The sequence below is a fragment of the Mytilus californianus genome, unplaced genomic scaffold, assembly GCF_021869535.1.
Source record: "Mytilus californianus isolate M0D057914Y unplaced genomic scaffold, xbMytCali1.0.p SCAF_4, whole genome shotgun sequence".
Taxonomy (NCBI): domain Eukaryota; kingdom Metazoa; phylum Mollusca; class Bivalvia; order Mytilida; family Mytilidae; genus Mytilus; species Mytilus californianus.
In genome coordinates, this window is record NW_026262690.1 from 105,952,571 (window position 1) to 105,969,697 (window position 17,127).

General features: G+C 31.5%; 1 protein-coding gene across 1 annotated transcript in view; it reads right to left on the bottom strand.

Annotated features, from left to right (window-relative positions):
* Nucleotides 1-17,127, bottom strand: part of LOC127737176 (serine/threonine-protein kinase Nek9-like) — a 168,030-nt gene that overhangs the window by 142,124 nt on the left and 8,779 nt on the right. Inside the window, exons 4-13 of the mRNA XM_052247707.1 lie at nt 15,864-15,934; nt 13,946-14,051; nt 13,458-13,507; nt 11,693-11,774; nt 9,922-10,091; nt 7,825-7,939; nt 7,060-7,134; nt 3,762-3,824; nt 1,074-1,218; nt 416-616 (exon numbers count right to left, since the gene is read on the bottom strand). Coding sequence (XP_052103667.1) covers nt 416-616; nt 1,074-1,218; nt 3,762-3,824; nt 7,060-7,134; nt 7,825-7,939; nt 9,922-10,091; nt 11,693-11,774; nt 13,458-13,507; nt 13,946-14,051; nt 15,864-15,934 — 1,078 coding nt within the window. The remainder of the gene's footprint in view (nt 1-415; nt 617-1,073; nt 1,219-3,761; nt 3,825-7,059; nt 7,135-7,824; nt 7,940-9,921; nt 10,092-11,692; nt 11,775-13,457; nt 13,508-13,945; nt 14,052-15,863; nt 15,935-17,127) is intronic.

The window sequence follows — 17,127 nt, forward strand, 5'->3', positions numbered from 1 at the left end:
TAAGGTACAAGGGTTACTAGCTTTGTAACTTACTAAATCTCATGTCATAGTAGACATTTGCTTCCATTGCAAGGTACTGGGGGAGAAAATTTTGTAACTTTCCGAATCTGATCTTGCCTAAGTAGATATTTTCTTCCTTAGCAAGGTACTAGGGGAGCTAACTTTGTAACTTACCCAATATTATGCCCAAGTAGACAATTCATTCCATCGCAAAGTACAAGGGAAACTTACTTTATAACTTACTGAATATAATGCCCAAGTAGACATCTGCTGCCAATATAAGGACCTCACAGCATACAAAGGGAAATAACTCTTACCAAATCTATTTACTTTGCAGATATCTGCTTCCTTGTAGTAAGAGACTCACAACAGTAATTACCCCAACAGACAAGGGGATGTAACTCTATTTACTTACCAAACTCTCCACATCCCCATGTATAGACATCTCCTTCCTTTGTAAGTGCCACACAATGGTTGTCACCACAGGATATCTCTTCCACAGGTCTGCTGCTGAAGAAATTTATTGGTATCAGAGAAAGTACAGAATCACCTTCTTCATTGTCAACACCAAGGCAGCCATAATAATCTGACCCACTAGCATAAACCTGGCCTTCATCTGCATAAATAAAAGTATGTCTAATCATGCATGTAAACCAAAATTCATCAAAACAAAAGTATCTAAACCTGGCTTTCATAACAACACTATATTAGGAACTAAATATACTGTAAGCAGAGTTAACAAATTTATACATGTATAGACAAAAGATAGAAATTGCCATGTTTTTCTAAGGGAAAATTAAAATCACTAAAGATGAAAAACAGAACAAGAGGCTGTTGACATAAGATACTAAAGAATCTTTGGCTCTATCTTTGATCTTAGATCTATACAAAGGAATTGTCAAGTCCATGTTAGCATAAAGGAAACCCATAACTTTTTAATGCATAGCCTTGGAAAAAGCCAGTCTGACTGTATCATAATAATAAAGCATTTCCTAAAATCACATTGGTTTAGCTCCCATCTTTTTCCGATGAGCAGCAATTACAATAATCCAACAGTTGCACTATGTACATACCTGTAACAGCCAGTGTAAAGTCCTCTCCACAAGCTGCCTGAATAAAACCTGCTCCACTTGGTCCTTCAACTTTCTGTGGGGCTTTGTATGCAGATTTGTTCCCCTGACCTAACTGTCCTACAATCTCTGTCCCGCCCTGTACATTCTGAAAAAATAAATATTTCAAATGGTAATCAATGTGTACATCCTATACCTATGGATCACTCACTAAATCCTAGTGTATGCTTAGCATGACATGGTTGAAACATTTTTTCACAATGCACTACAGTATACTCAGCATGCTTTGTATGTTTGACAAGTCCACCATACAGTTTTAGCCTTTAGTCTGGAATTTTTAAAAAAATTTTAGTTCATTTATATGTTTCTGAGTTAGTGTGACATCAATTTTCACTGAACCAGTACACATTTGTGTTTAGGGGCCAGTTGAAGCCTGCCATCGGGTGCGGGGATTTTCTCGCTGTGTTGAAGACCCATTGGTGGCTTTGGGCTGTTTTCTGCTCTTTGGTCGGGTTGTTGTCTCTTTGACACATTCCCCATTTCCATTCTCAATTTTAGTGTCTTAAAGATTATATCATACTGCAGATTTATTTTTTTCATGGACACCAATTTTTCGTGCATTGAAGAAAAATTATATTTTCATGGATATTTGATTTTGCTTAAGTCTGCAATCTAGCCTAAAGAAAATTTGCACTTGGTAAAACATTTGAATTTATGGTTTATCTAAAGTGACATAGTATACATGTACCAACGAATTCCATGAAAATTGGAATCCCACGAATGATAATGAACCCCCAGTACCTAGTATCTTTCTAATTAAAAATGTTTTAGTGTTCATTTAATATGTAGATGCAATCTATCTATATGCATAGCTTTTTCTTTCCATATCTCTTTCCCTTTGTTTCCTTTCTTCTTTTTTTTCAATTCCAGTGTATGTTTAGAAGAATGTCAATAATACAAATTCTTAATTCATAATATGTAGAAGGTCCTATAACAACAACACTTTAAGGAATGCTCCCGTAATTTATTGAGATCGACATGTTTCGGTGGCTAGGCCACCGTCGTCAGGATAGAAAACATTACATAAAATCATGCTGATGTACAAAATCAGGTTGAGAAAATTAAAACGTCACAATGTTGCTATGGTGAGTAACGTTATAAATAGCAATTGAAAGAGAAAGTGAAAGTAAGTACTGACAGAAGATTTACCAGGCGTTGGTTCACTTGTGTTTAATTTTTTAATTCATAATAGTAACTTATTCATTACAATGTGAAAGGCAAAAACAAATATAAATGCATCAAAGGATCAAAAACTCCCCCCAATGGGTATCCATGATACAGGGGCAATAATTCAGCACTGACCTTTATTTATTGACTACATTTTTGTAAATTCTAAAATATTAAATTTTGAAAATTTTTGAGAAATGTATGATGAAACGCAATTTTACTGCTCTATGCCAAATAGAGAAACCAGGAAGAGACAAACAATAGGAAATTTGTATTTTGTGAAACATTTAAATTCATTTAAGAATTGAATGCTACTTTTTGTAAATTTATTGGGGTGTAAAAGCGTTGATCGAAGTACATTTTGTATTCCCCATTTCAATCTAAAAATGTGCGCACGGTCAACGCTTTTACAACCCTATAAAATTACTAAAAGAAGCATTCAATACTTATAATTACATTTTTTTTGCTAAGATCTTGAAAACACTATTTCTATCAAGTTTTTCTTTTATTTACCTGTGCACTTTATTGTGGAAGCTCGTGTCATCATGAATGTTACATTTCATTTTGAAATGAAGGTTAATTTCAGAATGATGCGAGATTGCTGTTAGCCAATCAAAATAACGTATTATAATGAAACATACATGGAATGTAATTATTACCCTCAATCCACCAAATCAACTGATATTAAGACCCCAGAAATAACTATGAAGACACAGTATGTTTGACTTTGATTATACAAGTTCCATTCACTATAAAGTTAAGAAAAAACAACTTGCACCAGTTCCATTCATTCAATTAGAAAAAATACAGAGCTTATGACTTGATACCTATTACCTTACAGATATGTCAAAGTCTAGCTATAGGGAAAAGCAAAAAAAATTTCACAAAAATAACAAAGGCGGAAAACAATTTCATTAACTACTGGAGATTTTATTCAAAGCAGCTGGGCCTCTGGTTTTTAGTTTAGAAGGATATGCAAACAAACTTATACTAAGTGCAGACATGAGAACGAAAAAATCAGAGGAATAGCAATGGTGAAATGTCTAAAAATCCTGATAACATTTTTCAACTTAATTTTGATCAAGAAAAGCATATTTTTCCATGGAAATACTGCAAATAACCACATACGATTTGAAATTTACCAGAGTTTCATCAAGTGGCAAAAAAGAATTTTTTTCTCATAAACCTGTGGCAAATAAAAAGTTCTTACAATGATAAGAGTTGGTTCTATAAATTTCATATGAAATCCCAGAGAAATCTTTTTGTGCTTGCTATGTGGTTTCCAAATCCCCATAAACCATCGAGTTTCCATAGAACTCTCTAATAGTAGTTTTGGGGAATTCCCAGAGAGTAAAAATAGGGATTATGTTTATGCTTATGGTCACAATGATCAATATACACCCAGTGAAGCAAGTTAAGGGTATACAAATGTTGATACAATACATATTAAACACATTTACTTACTGCCCATGTATACAGTTCTTTCTCCATGGTAACAACAGCAAAGTGGGAATTTCCAACAGCTACCTAAATTAGGTTTAAAAAAAAGCATTTAAAAGTTTAATTTGGATTATTTGTTAAATACATTTTTTATCAGTATAAAATTCTTGTCTAATTTTCAAGTTTTAGATGTGATACCATCATGATTAAACTAAAAACTTTAGTAGTGACATTAAACATTCATCATTTAGTAAAGAAAAAAAACCCAGCTTGAACTGCCAAGTTTGGAAATATGAATAAATAAAAGAACAGAGTTCCAATGTCCCCCACGTTGCACATATTTTATCTGTCCAAAGGCAATAGCTAAGGCCACACCAATTTCATTAATAGTTCTTTGGATTTTCCCACTCCTGTTTTGGAGAAACTGACTTTTCAATAAAAAAAAAAAATTACCGCTTCTGAAAATTTTTGGTCCACATGCCACTCCAAAATTTGTTTCTCCTTGAAATTTTTTTTCACATAGACGCTTTTCTGATGGATATAATCCTCCTATCATTTTAAACGTACGTGTGATAAATCGATTTGTAAATAATAGGTCAAAAATTGGGATGCCAACATGCAGTTATGTCAGTTCATTGCTGTGGACAAGTAGTTATTGAACACACAGTTATCCGAAATGCTTCTCGTTTTACCTTTAAAGACCTGTTCTAGGATGAAAAATTAAAAATCTTTCGTAAGTTGACCAAAAACACATCAATATTTGTTAGAACCATCGTCATCCCTGATCCTTGTTTCAACAGACATAGACCTATCTATCTTTTGGATGAAATGAATTGTAAACTCCCATGAACTTTTTAAAAAATCACAGAAGTATTTGATGTTGATGAAACCCCATATCCCCTTGTTAGCCTTTTGGCATGTAAGCAGAACTCTTCTTTTGTTGGGGGGAATTTAAAGAGTTCCAACGAGACCAAGGTGATGCAGTATTGTGATTGGCATGCTCATAATAATTAGGGGTGTGTAATTGGTTCAACCACTTCCAGTCATGTTTAAGAGTTTTAAATGCATTACAGCTTTTAAGAGCAAAAGGAAAGAGTATTTTGCTCAGTAAGAAAAATGCATGTGAATGGGGCGACAGTTATTTTAATACATTTGGATCTACATGTATAGCAATATAACTATATTAATCAGAATGTTGTTTTAGTACAAAGCAAGAAATATTCACCTCACTCATTATTTTGATCCTAAATATGCATAAATAGTTCTAACTGGATGTCAAGCAGCCAATAAATAAAGGTAACAGTAGTATACCACTGTTCAATAGTCATAATTCTATTAAGCAAAAACAAATCCGGGTAACAAACTAAAACCGAGGGAAACACATCAACTATAAGAGGAAAAGAACGGAACAACAGAAACACTGAACTACAACAATAAACAATCATTACCATACAATGAAAACAACTATCAAATATCTTTCAGGGGCATTTTTTTGGATACATACACATAATTTAATTTTATTCAACATGTGTCATTTACCTAACTAACATACTTCCTCTTGTAAAACTGCATCTGCTATGCTTCCTAAATATATATATATGGATTTAAGTGAAAATTCACACAGACAAAGCTTATTTGAAGAAAATAACCAAAATTAACTAAACCACAGTGAGACAAGAAAGTCTGATATGGTACAGGCACCAATAAATCAAATTATATGCATTAGAGCATTTCTTGCTCCTCGTTTTTCTATGAAATAACCCAGTTATAACAAGCATATAAATTGTACAACTTCTAAATCACACAATTTAAAAAAAAAATTATACCGCTTGCTTCACTTGTAGAGCACTTGCCTCAAAAAAACTCATTTTCAAGAAATATATAAAAACAAAAAAATTCGCTCGCTCGCCCCATATTTTTTGGAACTATTAATCAAATTGGTGTGGCCTAAAAAAATTTTTTTTTGTTCTTTAATACAATTTTTTCTAAATTTTTTTATAATATGTTAATGAAATTAAAGGTGAAAGCCCTTACAATGCAATTTTCCATATGATCAATATTTTTAAAGGGCATAAAAAAGTTGAACGGCACTGATTTTCAAAAAAATGTCTGAGACATTGCTGATATAAACCTCTGATATAAGTTTGATAAAAATCTGGCAAGAATTGTACACACAAGAGTGCTTACAAGACCAGACAGACGTACCTACAGACGAACCCACAGACACACAGACAGATGCCCGATATTTCTATTCCCCCCAACGCATCGTATTGGGGACAAAAAATAACAGTGGACATAATTTTATTTGATGCTGCAACTTTGAAAGCAATCACATTAAATTCGTGCTGAATTTGTGATTCCAGTACAAAGATGAGACAAAAAAAAATAAATATAAAAATAATAAAAATATAAATGATGGCGTCTGTTTGTATTGATGCATCCAATACAAAATTTACTGTTTCATTGAAAGTATAAGTATAAAATATATGTACATTGTCAAATAAAGAAAATATTTGTATAAGCTTCAGAATCTGGAAGAATATTGAAACTCTCTGAACTTTTCTCCTGTTTCATAGAGTGACTACTACAACTCTGTTAATATCGTTTTTGAATGTGCCAAGTATTTACCGTTTTAATCAAATTTTGTGCTTTACTTTGGTTCTGTGGTTACGAATTCAAGTTTTAGTAACCTTTTAGCCAAATTACTTTTTGTGTCAATTAAAATTTAAGAATGGGCCAATTCTCTATTATATAAATCTCAAGACTTATGGGTAACATTATTATATGTTTACCAAAATGGAAATAAGTCATAAATCCAATGTCAAGGACTTTAAGACAAAAGAAAATTACTAACTCACATTAAAACAATGGTTATTTGCACTAAACATTTCAAAGAAATTAGGTTAGAGAAAATTAACTTTGGGTGGAAATATATTTATTTGACCTTGTAACATGTTAGTGCTAATTTGGCCCTGTAAATTCACCAACACTAAAAAATTGTAGGATAGTCAATATCCATCAAATTCTGTAAGTTTCCAGAGAAAGGTTTTCAGAAAATAGGAATATTTGTAAAGCCTTGATGACAAAAACTGTCTATGACATAATAAGGGAGATTTTTCAAATTTTAAGCAAAACTAAGTCAATTTCCGAAAAATGGCTGTATAACCCATGAAAAGTGTTTATTTACAACCCAAATTACAATGTTAATAATATAAATAGTTTCACACTTGATAAAGCAAATTAAAGATAGATTAAATTACATTTGACTTTAGGGCCACATATGCCCTAAATCGTACCTTCTCCTTTCCTGCTTCAAGCTTACCTGCACTGCACTTTTGCCTTTAGTAAATATATCTTGTTTTTGTGGAGTAAACTTCCCACCTCCCCACTGGTACACCTAATGGAATAATAAAATATTTGTCATAGTCATTAAGATATGAGCAACAGATCTATCAACCAGGGTATTTTGTAACATGATTTTTTTTCCCCTCAATGTTAATATGGGGTTTATTTTCGCATCAGGATTTGTTTATGGTTTAATGCTGCATTCACACGTAATTCGAATTCGTTTTTCATTAACTAATTCGAATTAGTTTAATTCGCATTCGAAACGTTTAACGTCCAAACGTAAATTCTAATTCGAATTGCAATGCGCATCAAATTCGCTTTACTGTCCTAACGACGTTAACTTTTAATTCGTATTAACAAAAACGCATTTCTAATGCGAATTGGATAATGCGATTTAGCCAATTCGAATCAATTCGAATTAAAAAAGAAGAGTGTGTGAATGCGATTAGCGATTTCGATTCGCATTCGATTTGAATTCAATTCGAATTAAATGTACGTGTGAACGAGGCACAAGTCTTTGACTGGTATTTTCCCTGTGTTCATTGATTACATTTCGGCACCTTGTAAAATGCATTTAAATTGACAGAGAAATATTTGCTTAGGGTAAATGGTTCAGTTTACTGCTTATCGAAAATTAGAAATATGTGAAAATTTGTATGTTTACATATTATAAACCTATAGAATGAATAAATTGGTACAAATAAAGGTATTGTTAATCTTTTTCCTTTACAATACCTACCTCACTAGATTTTGATTTGATGATAGGTACGGTTTCAGTTGAAGCTACGGACTGTAATCTTAGTCGTCTAGATTGCGTGTTCAATTCCCAAACTTTTCTCTTCATATCTTCATTGCTACAAAATGAATTTTAAGACTACAGTCTTTAACTGTTACATAGATATTTTCATTAAAAACAGATAATATTCCATTATTTCTGTGATATTTAATAAGGCAGTATATAATGCTGTGTTTGTCTTTCAAAAGACATTTGATGTGAACAGACTAAGAATGAAATACCAATTTGAAATTTGAAATACCAGTATGGGCTTTGCTCATTGTTGAAGGCCGTACGGTGACCTATAGTTGTTAATTTCTCTGTAATTTGGTCTCTTGTGAAGAGTTGTCTCATTGGCAATCATACCACATCTTCTTTTTTATATAAGAGCTAAAAGGGTTAAGTTGTTGATACTTCTGTTTAAACAGACTAGGAGCAAAAGTATTTAACTTTTTATCGTACAATATATAAAGGTATTTAGAAATTAACATATCTAAATAATTACACTACTTCAATATTTCATAAAGATTGCATCATGTTCATTGGTAGACAACAATCACATGCTGTTTTAAAATGATGTTTCATATCCAAATAAAATGCAATATTCAATGACAAAATTACAACAATGTGAGGGAATATTTTATTAAAACATATAAAAGGCCTTAAAAGTAATAACACTGCAAACCAACTTATTTTTTTGCCAGCGACATTTGTGAGTAGAAAAATAATGTAGATATTTATATTTGAAAATATGTAAAACTTTTAACTTCCCTTATATAAAATTAATGCATCAAGCAAATCAGAAAATCTAGACACAAAATCTCAATGAAAGTCAGCTAGAAAGGGCATAATTAAAGTGATATAAACTGTACACAAAAATAAGCAAATTTTACATTAGCCTGTTTTTAACATTATAAAAGAACAGAGTGCTAATGTCCCCTGCATCACACATATTTTATCTATCCAAGGGCAATATAATTATGAAACAAATTAATTTTTTTTCATATCTTAAGAAAAATGAAGGCTTGTGAGCAAATACAATGCAATTTCCAATATAAGTAATATCTAAAAGGGGCATGACTCTTTTAAAAATATTTCAACAGTTCTGATTTTCAAACGTTACATAAATTGACAAAAAATGTACACATTAGAGCGCTAACAATGCAATTTTCCATATAATTTATATTTCAAATAGGCATAAATCTTTTAAAAAAAAATGATCAGCACTGATTTTCAAACTTGTCCGAGACATTGTTGATATAAACCTATGATATAGGTTTCATAAAAATCTGGCATGAATTGTACACATTTGTTGCATCAAAGGCCTTTTCTAGTTTCATCTGGAACACTTGGTAAAAAATTTTGAATCCCAAAGATATATAAACACATTGGAGGGGCCTAGCATTAATGTGAACCTTTATTGGGATACTTTATGATCTTTATGTAACATAGCAATAAATAAGAGCAAAGAATATATGTCACCTGTTGATGACCTGTCTACAGTAGATAGGTACTTTTCCAAAGTCTGCATACAAGCATTATTCCTAGTAGATGAGAAATTATATGCTGTGGATTCATTTATTTTCATGGTTACATGTACAAATTTTTGTTGATTGGGAAAAATTTGCATTTTTGTGGATATTAGATTTTTAGTGTTTTTTCCAAAGTCTGCATACAAGCATTAAGTAAATGTGTACTTCATTGAACATTTTAATTCATGGTAAACCTTTATCCACCAAATCTAAGAAAATTGGTATCCCAGAAATAATAATTAATCCACTGTAATAATATTTTATCTGCTGATGTTCTGTCTATAGTAAACAGATACTAAACCTGTTATTTTGAGTTAATATAAAACTACAAAGTATTTTATCTGCTGATGGCCTGTCCACAGTAGACAGGTACATACCTATTTTCTTTAGTAAATGTAGGACTAGATAATATTTCATCTGACGATGGCCTGTCCACACTAGATAGGTACCTACCTATTTTCTTTCGTAAATATCGGACTAGATAACTTTTCATCTGACGATGGCCTGTCCAAACTAGACTGGTATTTACCTGTTTTCTTTCGTAAATATAGAACTAGATAATATTTCATCTGACGATGGTCTGTCTTTTGATTTTTTCTGTAAAGTAGACTTGATTAGATCTTTGATTTCCTGAGAATACTGTGGGTTAATGTCCTCATAATCACCTTTCACTATCTCGTAAGCTAAACGTAGTTGATTCTGTTAAAAAAAAAATGTAATAGATTCTGTTATGATACAAAAAACATAGTTGATTCTGTAATGATAAAAAAAACATTGCTGATTCTGTAATGATAAAAAAAACATAGTTGATTCTGTTTTGATGAAAAAAACATAGTTGATTCTATTGTGATAAAAAAAATACTTGGTAAAACTAGATATGGACAATGCCCCCCCCCCCCCCCCCCTTTTCTGCTCTGCATATGCATGAGTATAGTTCCACATATTTTAGATTTGACAAACAGTGATGTTGGCATAAAACTTGAAATTGTTACGCTGTCTGTAAAACACAAATGATGACCCCGCCTGATCATAGGAAATTATAAATTTAACACTATGTATGATGATGTAACTGTAGGAGGAGATAGCCGGACAAACCATGATCTCTTTATGCAGCCACTACCAAAAAATGAGTATGTCCAACTACCTGTCATTTTCAGAATATTTAAAAAAAAAAAAAAAAATCCTGTGGCCATGCACACCTCCATTATGTGTTTGAACATTCTACAAAATATTAAAGCTGTATCTGCAAAACTGTAGGAGGAGATAGCCAGACAAACCATGATCTCTTTATGCAGCCACTACCAAAAAATGAGTATGTCCAACTACCTGTCATTTTCAGAATATTTAAAAAAAAAAAAAAAAAAATCCTGTGGCCATGCACACCTCCATTATGTGTTTGAACATTCTACAAAATATTAAAGCTGTATCTGCAAAACTGTAGGAGGAGATAGCCAGACAAAAATGGATCTCTTTATGCAGCCACTACCAAAAAATGTGTATGTCCAACTACCTGTCATTTTCAGAATATTTGAAAAAAAAAATCCTCTGACCATGGACATCTTCATTATGTGTATGAACATTCTACAAAATATTAAAGCTGTACCTCCAAAACTGTAGGAGGAGATAGCTGGACAAACAATGTATCCTAATCTGGACGGACAGATGAACAGATGGAGGAATGGACAGACGAACGGACAAACGGACATGGGTAAATCAAAACTATAAATTTTGTGTTTAAGAAACTGTTTATTTTATTTACCTTCAACTGAATTGCTAAAAAAAACATTTGAAAGTCTGGGATGTCCAAAAATTTAGAAACAATTTGAGCTATATAACCAAAAGGGACATAAAAAGAAAAGCCAAATTTAGATTAGCTCAACTTTGCAAGAGGGAGTTGGAATATTAGTTTCTTTTTAATTTCATACTTTATCAATGTCTCTGTAAAATTTATTCACTACTATTTTAGACTTGAGGAAATAAGATATATTGTGTCTACCAGTACATCTGTCTCTTTTCATATAAAGACAGTATGTTGACCTCAAGAAGTGTTTTTTTGTGTCACTGCCTTGCTGTCTCATTGATGTTTACCTCACATCTTCTTTTGTTCATTTCTTATTTCAATGTGTCAAAGAGCTGATGACAGATGCATGTCAAAACTGTAATAATTATATCTTTTTATGTAATATGATAAAAACTGAATAGTTATTACAATTTGTGTTGAATTATTTGTAAAATGTTTCATTGAAATAAAACATGTTTAATCAAAATAAAAAGTCATTTTCATAATTAGAAGTACTTACAGTTGCTTGGAAGACTCTTTTAAATGTTAGAAGTTCATATAATACACAACCAAGGGCCCATATATCTGTTTTATGGTCATATCTATTCAAATAAAATAAAATATATCAATGGCTTTATAATAAAACACCACTTTAAATCATGCATCACTATTTTTGTCACATTGATGAAAATTTTCTATGGATTCATCAATATTCGTGGGATATCAATTTTCATGGATATCATTGGCAAGGGTAATCCATGAGTTTAAATACATGCACTTCACAAAATACAAATAATAGCTGCTTTGCTAAGAGCAAATGATGAAAGGACGAAATTAAGAACTAGTATTTTTTTTCTTGAACAAACTAAAAAAGTTGTGATGTTTTTTAATTTACAAGTAAGATCTGTTTTTGAAAACAGTCATAATCAATCACAGAAAATATAAAAACAACTCAATTGGTGAAAATAGCTGAAAATTGTGTGGTTTTTGTCAAAGAGGGAGATTATGACCTTCCTTGCAGGTGACAGGTCCAAAGAGGGGGATTTAAATTTTTTTGAGGAAAGAGGAAAGTATGATCATGCAATGTATACATATCTTATAATACACAGCTGATTTGTATTTAGCTTCCTTCTACATACAAAAGATACTGTTTGCCTTGTTTTGCTTTCTTTTATATGGCATTTTTGCTTGCTATTACTGAAGTTTTGTTAAGCTTTTTGCTATTTACTTAGTGCTATGTTTTTTTTCTTCTATTTTTGATAGCCTAATTCATATGCTATGCTTTTTTGGAGGCTTTTTTTCTATGATATTATTTGTGATCTTGTTTGATTGCTTTTTATTATGCTGCATGTGTTTATGTTTTGCTTGTACGTAAATATGCCGATGGTCTATATAGTTAGTTGTGAGAGCTCCTAACGGCTCATGTTACTTTATGTTTTATATATATGCGCTTACTCTAAATAAAATTTACATTTTTGCTTATATCTTCAATACCAAACATCGATTTATGAATACAATTTGACTTACTTACTTAGGGCATCTTAACTATATTGTTTAACGGGTTATAACATATAATGCAATTGAAGGAAATCCCAACAAAAATAAAAAGGTGGTATTCCCTGAGAAATGGCACCAGGTTAGGTTTAAAATCAAATAACCCACATATTTTACAGGAAATTTGGAGCATCATCACAAGTTCTTGATTTTAAGGATGTTCGCTACTCTTGTTTTTGACTTTTTGTCAGATATGCTGAATCCTCTTAGTTTTATCAATGAAGTGCCAATAAAATTTTGCTCAATAACACCTACTTCTATTAGGTATAGTTTAAAAAGCCATTTTGGAAAATCTTATAAAATCCTTGTTTATATTTTTTCATAGTTTTTGAAGGAAGAAAGGTGTCAATGTTAAATATATGAAAAATCTAGAGAGCATCATTTCCAGCCAAATTTTCAATAGATTATATTTCAAAAACAAGGACACAGACCTTTCATATTTTCCAGCTTTTTTAGTTCCGTCATTTATATACTATCAATTTATAACAGTCTTTTAAAGGAAATTTGTTTTGAACAGAGGAACAAGCATGAATAGGCCAATTTAGTGGAAACTTTAGTTTTCTGTTTAGTATTTTGTGCACTTTTTTTTGCCTTTTCATCTTTTTTCTTTGGGTCATTGAATTGTCTGCTTCTTTGACATTATTTTTGTTTTTTTTTAATTAAACCTCAGCTTTGCTAGTAAAATTTTCAGTCAATCCTTAAATTTATTTCCATTTGTCAACAGCACTTACTTTTCACCTTGTATAATCTCTGGTGACATATAATATGGTGTCCCAACAACCTAAAAATAAATTAAATATGTTTGAATTAGGTAGAAATATTATTTTTTTTATCAAAACTGAATTTTCAAACTTTACATAAACACTCAATCCCTGATACTACATATAAAACTATTTAACCACTTCCTATTGAAATTTGAATCTTGACATGACTTTCAAGCCATAAAAACAGTACACTATTGAATTGGTTCCAAATTAAAAAATTGGAATACAAATTTGACTCAGGTAATTTATTGGTAACAGCTTTAACAAGTCCACCATAGCTCCTAATGTGCTGATTATCTTTTGGTAATTGAAACACTCCTGGCTTTAAACTCTCATAAAAACTTATTATAACAAAAAAGATTACATGTGATAATTTCCTATCTCTTTTTTTCTAGACTACTCCTGTGTATCTGTATAGAATATTTACAAAAAATTAAAACAAATGATTATCTTACGCTGTCAGCCATCTTGGATTCTGTTTCTAAAACCTTTGATATTCCAAAATCTCCAAGCTTCAACAAGCTAGATTTACTCATAAATATATTTAATGTCTTCACATCTCTGCAAAAATGAACATATTTGATTTGGTTAAATCAATATGAGAAATTAAAGAACCTTTGTGAGCACGCTCACATACCACACGCCCCCCCCCCCCCCCCCCCCCCCACAAGTTCAAAGGGGCATAACGCCATGAAAAAAAAATAGAATCATAAATTTCCGTCAATATGCACATCTACATAGTATGTCCTTATTATCTACAAAGTTTCAGGAAACTGTGTAGTGTGGTTTCAGAGGAGCTGTGATGACGAGAACATGACTGACAGATCAAAAACAATATACCCTAAGGAACTTTGTTCCATGGGGTATAATATTGGATAGTTATTGTTTCAATGTGGAGATCGAAATAGTGGTATCACATGACATTTTTCTATGCACTTGCCTAGTTTTTTAAACAGGCAAATTAAGCAAATGCAATAATCTAAATAGATTTCCATTTAAAAAATTCGACCACAATGTTCTAGTATAATCCCCACACCCTGATAAAAACCTACTGTAAGGTTACATCGCCCATATGTTGAGGTTTTCATGCAGACGATGATGTATTAATCAAAACACTGCATAGATTTCTGGGGTTTTCATGTGACATTTGTGTGTAAAATGAAATCAGACACGGTAAAACAGAATATCTTGGAACTAAAGTATCACCAAATTGTGTTGATTAAAATCAAGACTTAACCCCACCATGTGCTTCTGTTCTTGTCGAAATTCAGAAATTGCATTAGTGATTGTCTTTCAAATTACATTAAGTGTTTTAAGTCCTCTCAATAAAATAATGTTTAAGGAAGATATCAAGTAGTTTCCTTTGATATTGCCCACAACTTGTCTAGATTTTAGGTGATTTAAACCTTGACATGTATGCATAGACACATGCCTACTGTTGAAGACAGTATTTTGACCTCTATGTATCTTTTGAATTTTTGAACCCAGCATCGTATCTAAATCATTTCACTTTTCTTTACTGTGTGTGTTCCTTATTAGATCTGTTTCAGATTTTGCATTTGTTTAAAAATTTCTATATCAAGAAAGAACATTCCACTTTTTATGTATAAATGAAATGCTTGTTTTAAAAAAGGAATTTATTCCAGTCCAGTCCTGCAATTTAGATTTGGGACTTTCAATCAGTAGCTTAATTCATGAAGAAAACCAGACACTTGTAGATATCTATGGTATCTGCATGTTAAAAAACCTAATTGGAAAAATTTCTCTAGAATGGGTCTATCTAGTAGCTAGTGGGGAATTCTAACACTTCACACCAATTGCATGATTTCTACTGGCAGTTCTTCATACATCTGTCCAGTTCAACTATGTATAGAACCTTTCAAATGATTAATTTTTAATAAATTTAATAACTTTTTTTTGTGGAGGGTATGTAATACTTCGTTGCCTTATTAGCATCCAAAAAAATATTAATTGTAAATCAATACATCTTTTTTGTGCAAAAAAGAGATTGTAAAAAAAAAAATGATTTAAAGTGAATTAAGTACAAGAATGTCTTTACAGTTTACCATTTTCATTTTTATAAAATTCTTTTTAGAAAACTTTTGCAAATAATTTGATTTGGCTTCGCCCATTGTGTAATAATGTCTAATTATATCAATAAATTGAAATTTCTTTTATATCACAAAAATAAATATTAACAAACTTCTTTTAATTGTGAATTCATAAATAAATGTTACCAACACAACTTTTAGCAAAGCCTAATTCTACTGCTACAATAAGAGATGCCTGAATTATCTAATTATGATTATTTGCTACCAAATTAAGAGCTTTTTTTATCTAAACCATAATGCATCCATTAGCAGTTTGATATACCTGTGAATAATGTCATAGCCATGTATATGTGATAAAGCAGAAGCTAACTGGAACAAGTACCATCGTACAACCTGAAAATAAGAAAAACAGAGTTATCTTTAAATATTGTTTTTATTGGTATAAATATATACATATGAAATGCACATTCACAGTTCTACAATCTGCCAATACTTGAATACTTGTATTTTGGCATTGCACAAGGTCATGTTTTTCTCCGACTGTTTATGACGTCTTTACACTAAATCCATTGGATGTTGGATGTGAGCTGATTGATACTTTAGTCTAAGATACTTGATTTTTTTTATTAGTTGAAATTGGCTTTAAACTATCTGCCAGTTACTGTGAGTACTCTCAGATCTGTACTTAGTCTTTTTGTTGTTGTTGTTGTAGGGATGTATTATATACCCTGCAACTTCCAGTCTATTACTTGTTTTTATGCTTTGTATCAATCAAATTAATTAAGCCTTTTTCAACTGATTTTTATAGTTTGTTCATATGTTGTACTGTTTCACCACTATCCTTTGTTAGGGGAGGGTTGGGTGCCCGCTAACATGTTTAACATCTCCACACTGTGTGTGTGTCTGTCCCAAGTCAAGAGTCTGTAATTCAGTGTTTGTCCTTCGTTGCTGAATATCAAATTTGTATTTCGTTCATTGTTTTTTTACATAAATCAGGACGTTTGTTTTCTTGTTTAACATTTTTTATTTCAGGGCCTTTATACCTGACTATGCGGTATTGGTTTTGCTCATATTTGAAGGCCAAACGGTGACCTTTAGTTGTTAACTTCTATGTTATTTGTCCTCTGGTGGAGAGTTGTCTCATTTAATTTGCAATAATACCACATCTTCTGATTTTTATATTACCTACCATGTTTTTGAAACTTTGCAATAAACTAAAACTTTCAGTATAAAAAAAGTTTAAAAATGGTTGATGACTCAATATAAAAGATAAAAAAATATAAAAATCTTGAGGAATTTTCATATTAAATTAAGAAATAAGATAATAATTATTATACATGTAATTTCCACTAAAATATCAAAAAAGCTCTGCAATAAATATCATTCATGAACAAAGCAAGCCATGCTGTACTTCTTCTATATATTCTAATTAAGGCCAAACCCGTGTTTCTCTTAATAATAAACTCCAGAACTAAGCTAGAGAGTGCCCAGCTGTAGAAAACTGCATCCAGGCCCCAGTCCTCCCTAAACACTGTGATGTCATGGGAAAGAGCTGAAGGTGGTCAGGTGTTTGCCTTGTGCTGGAT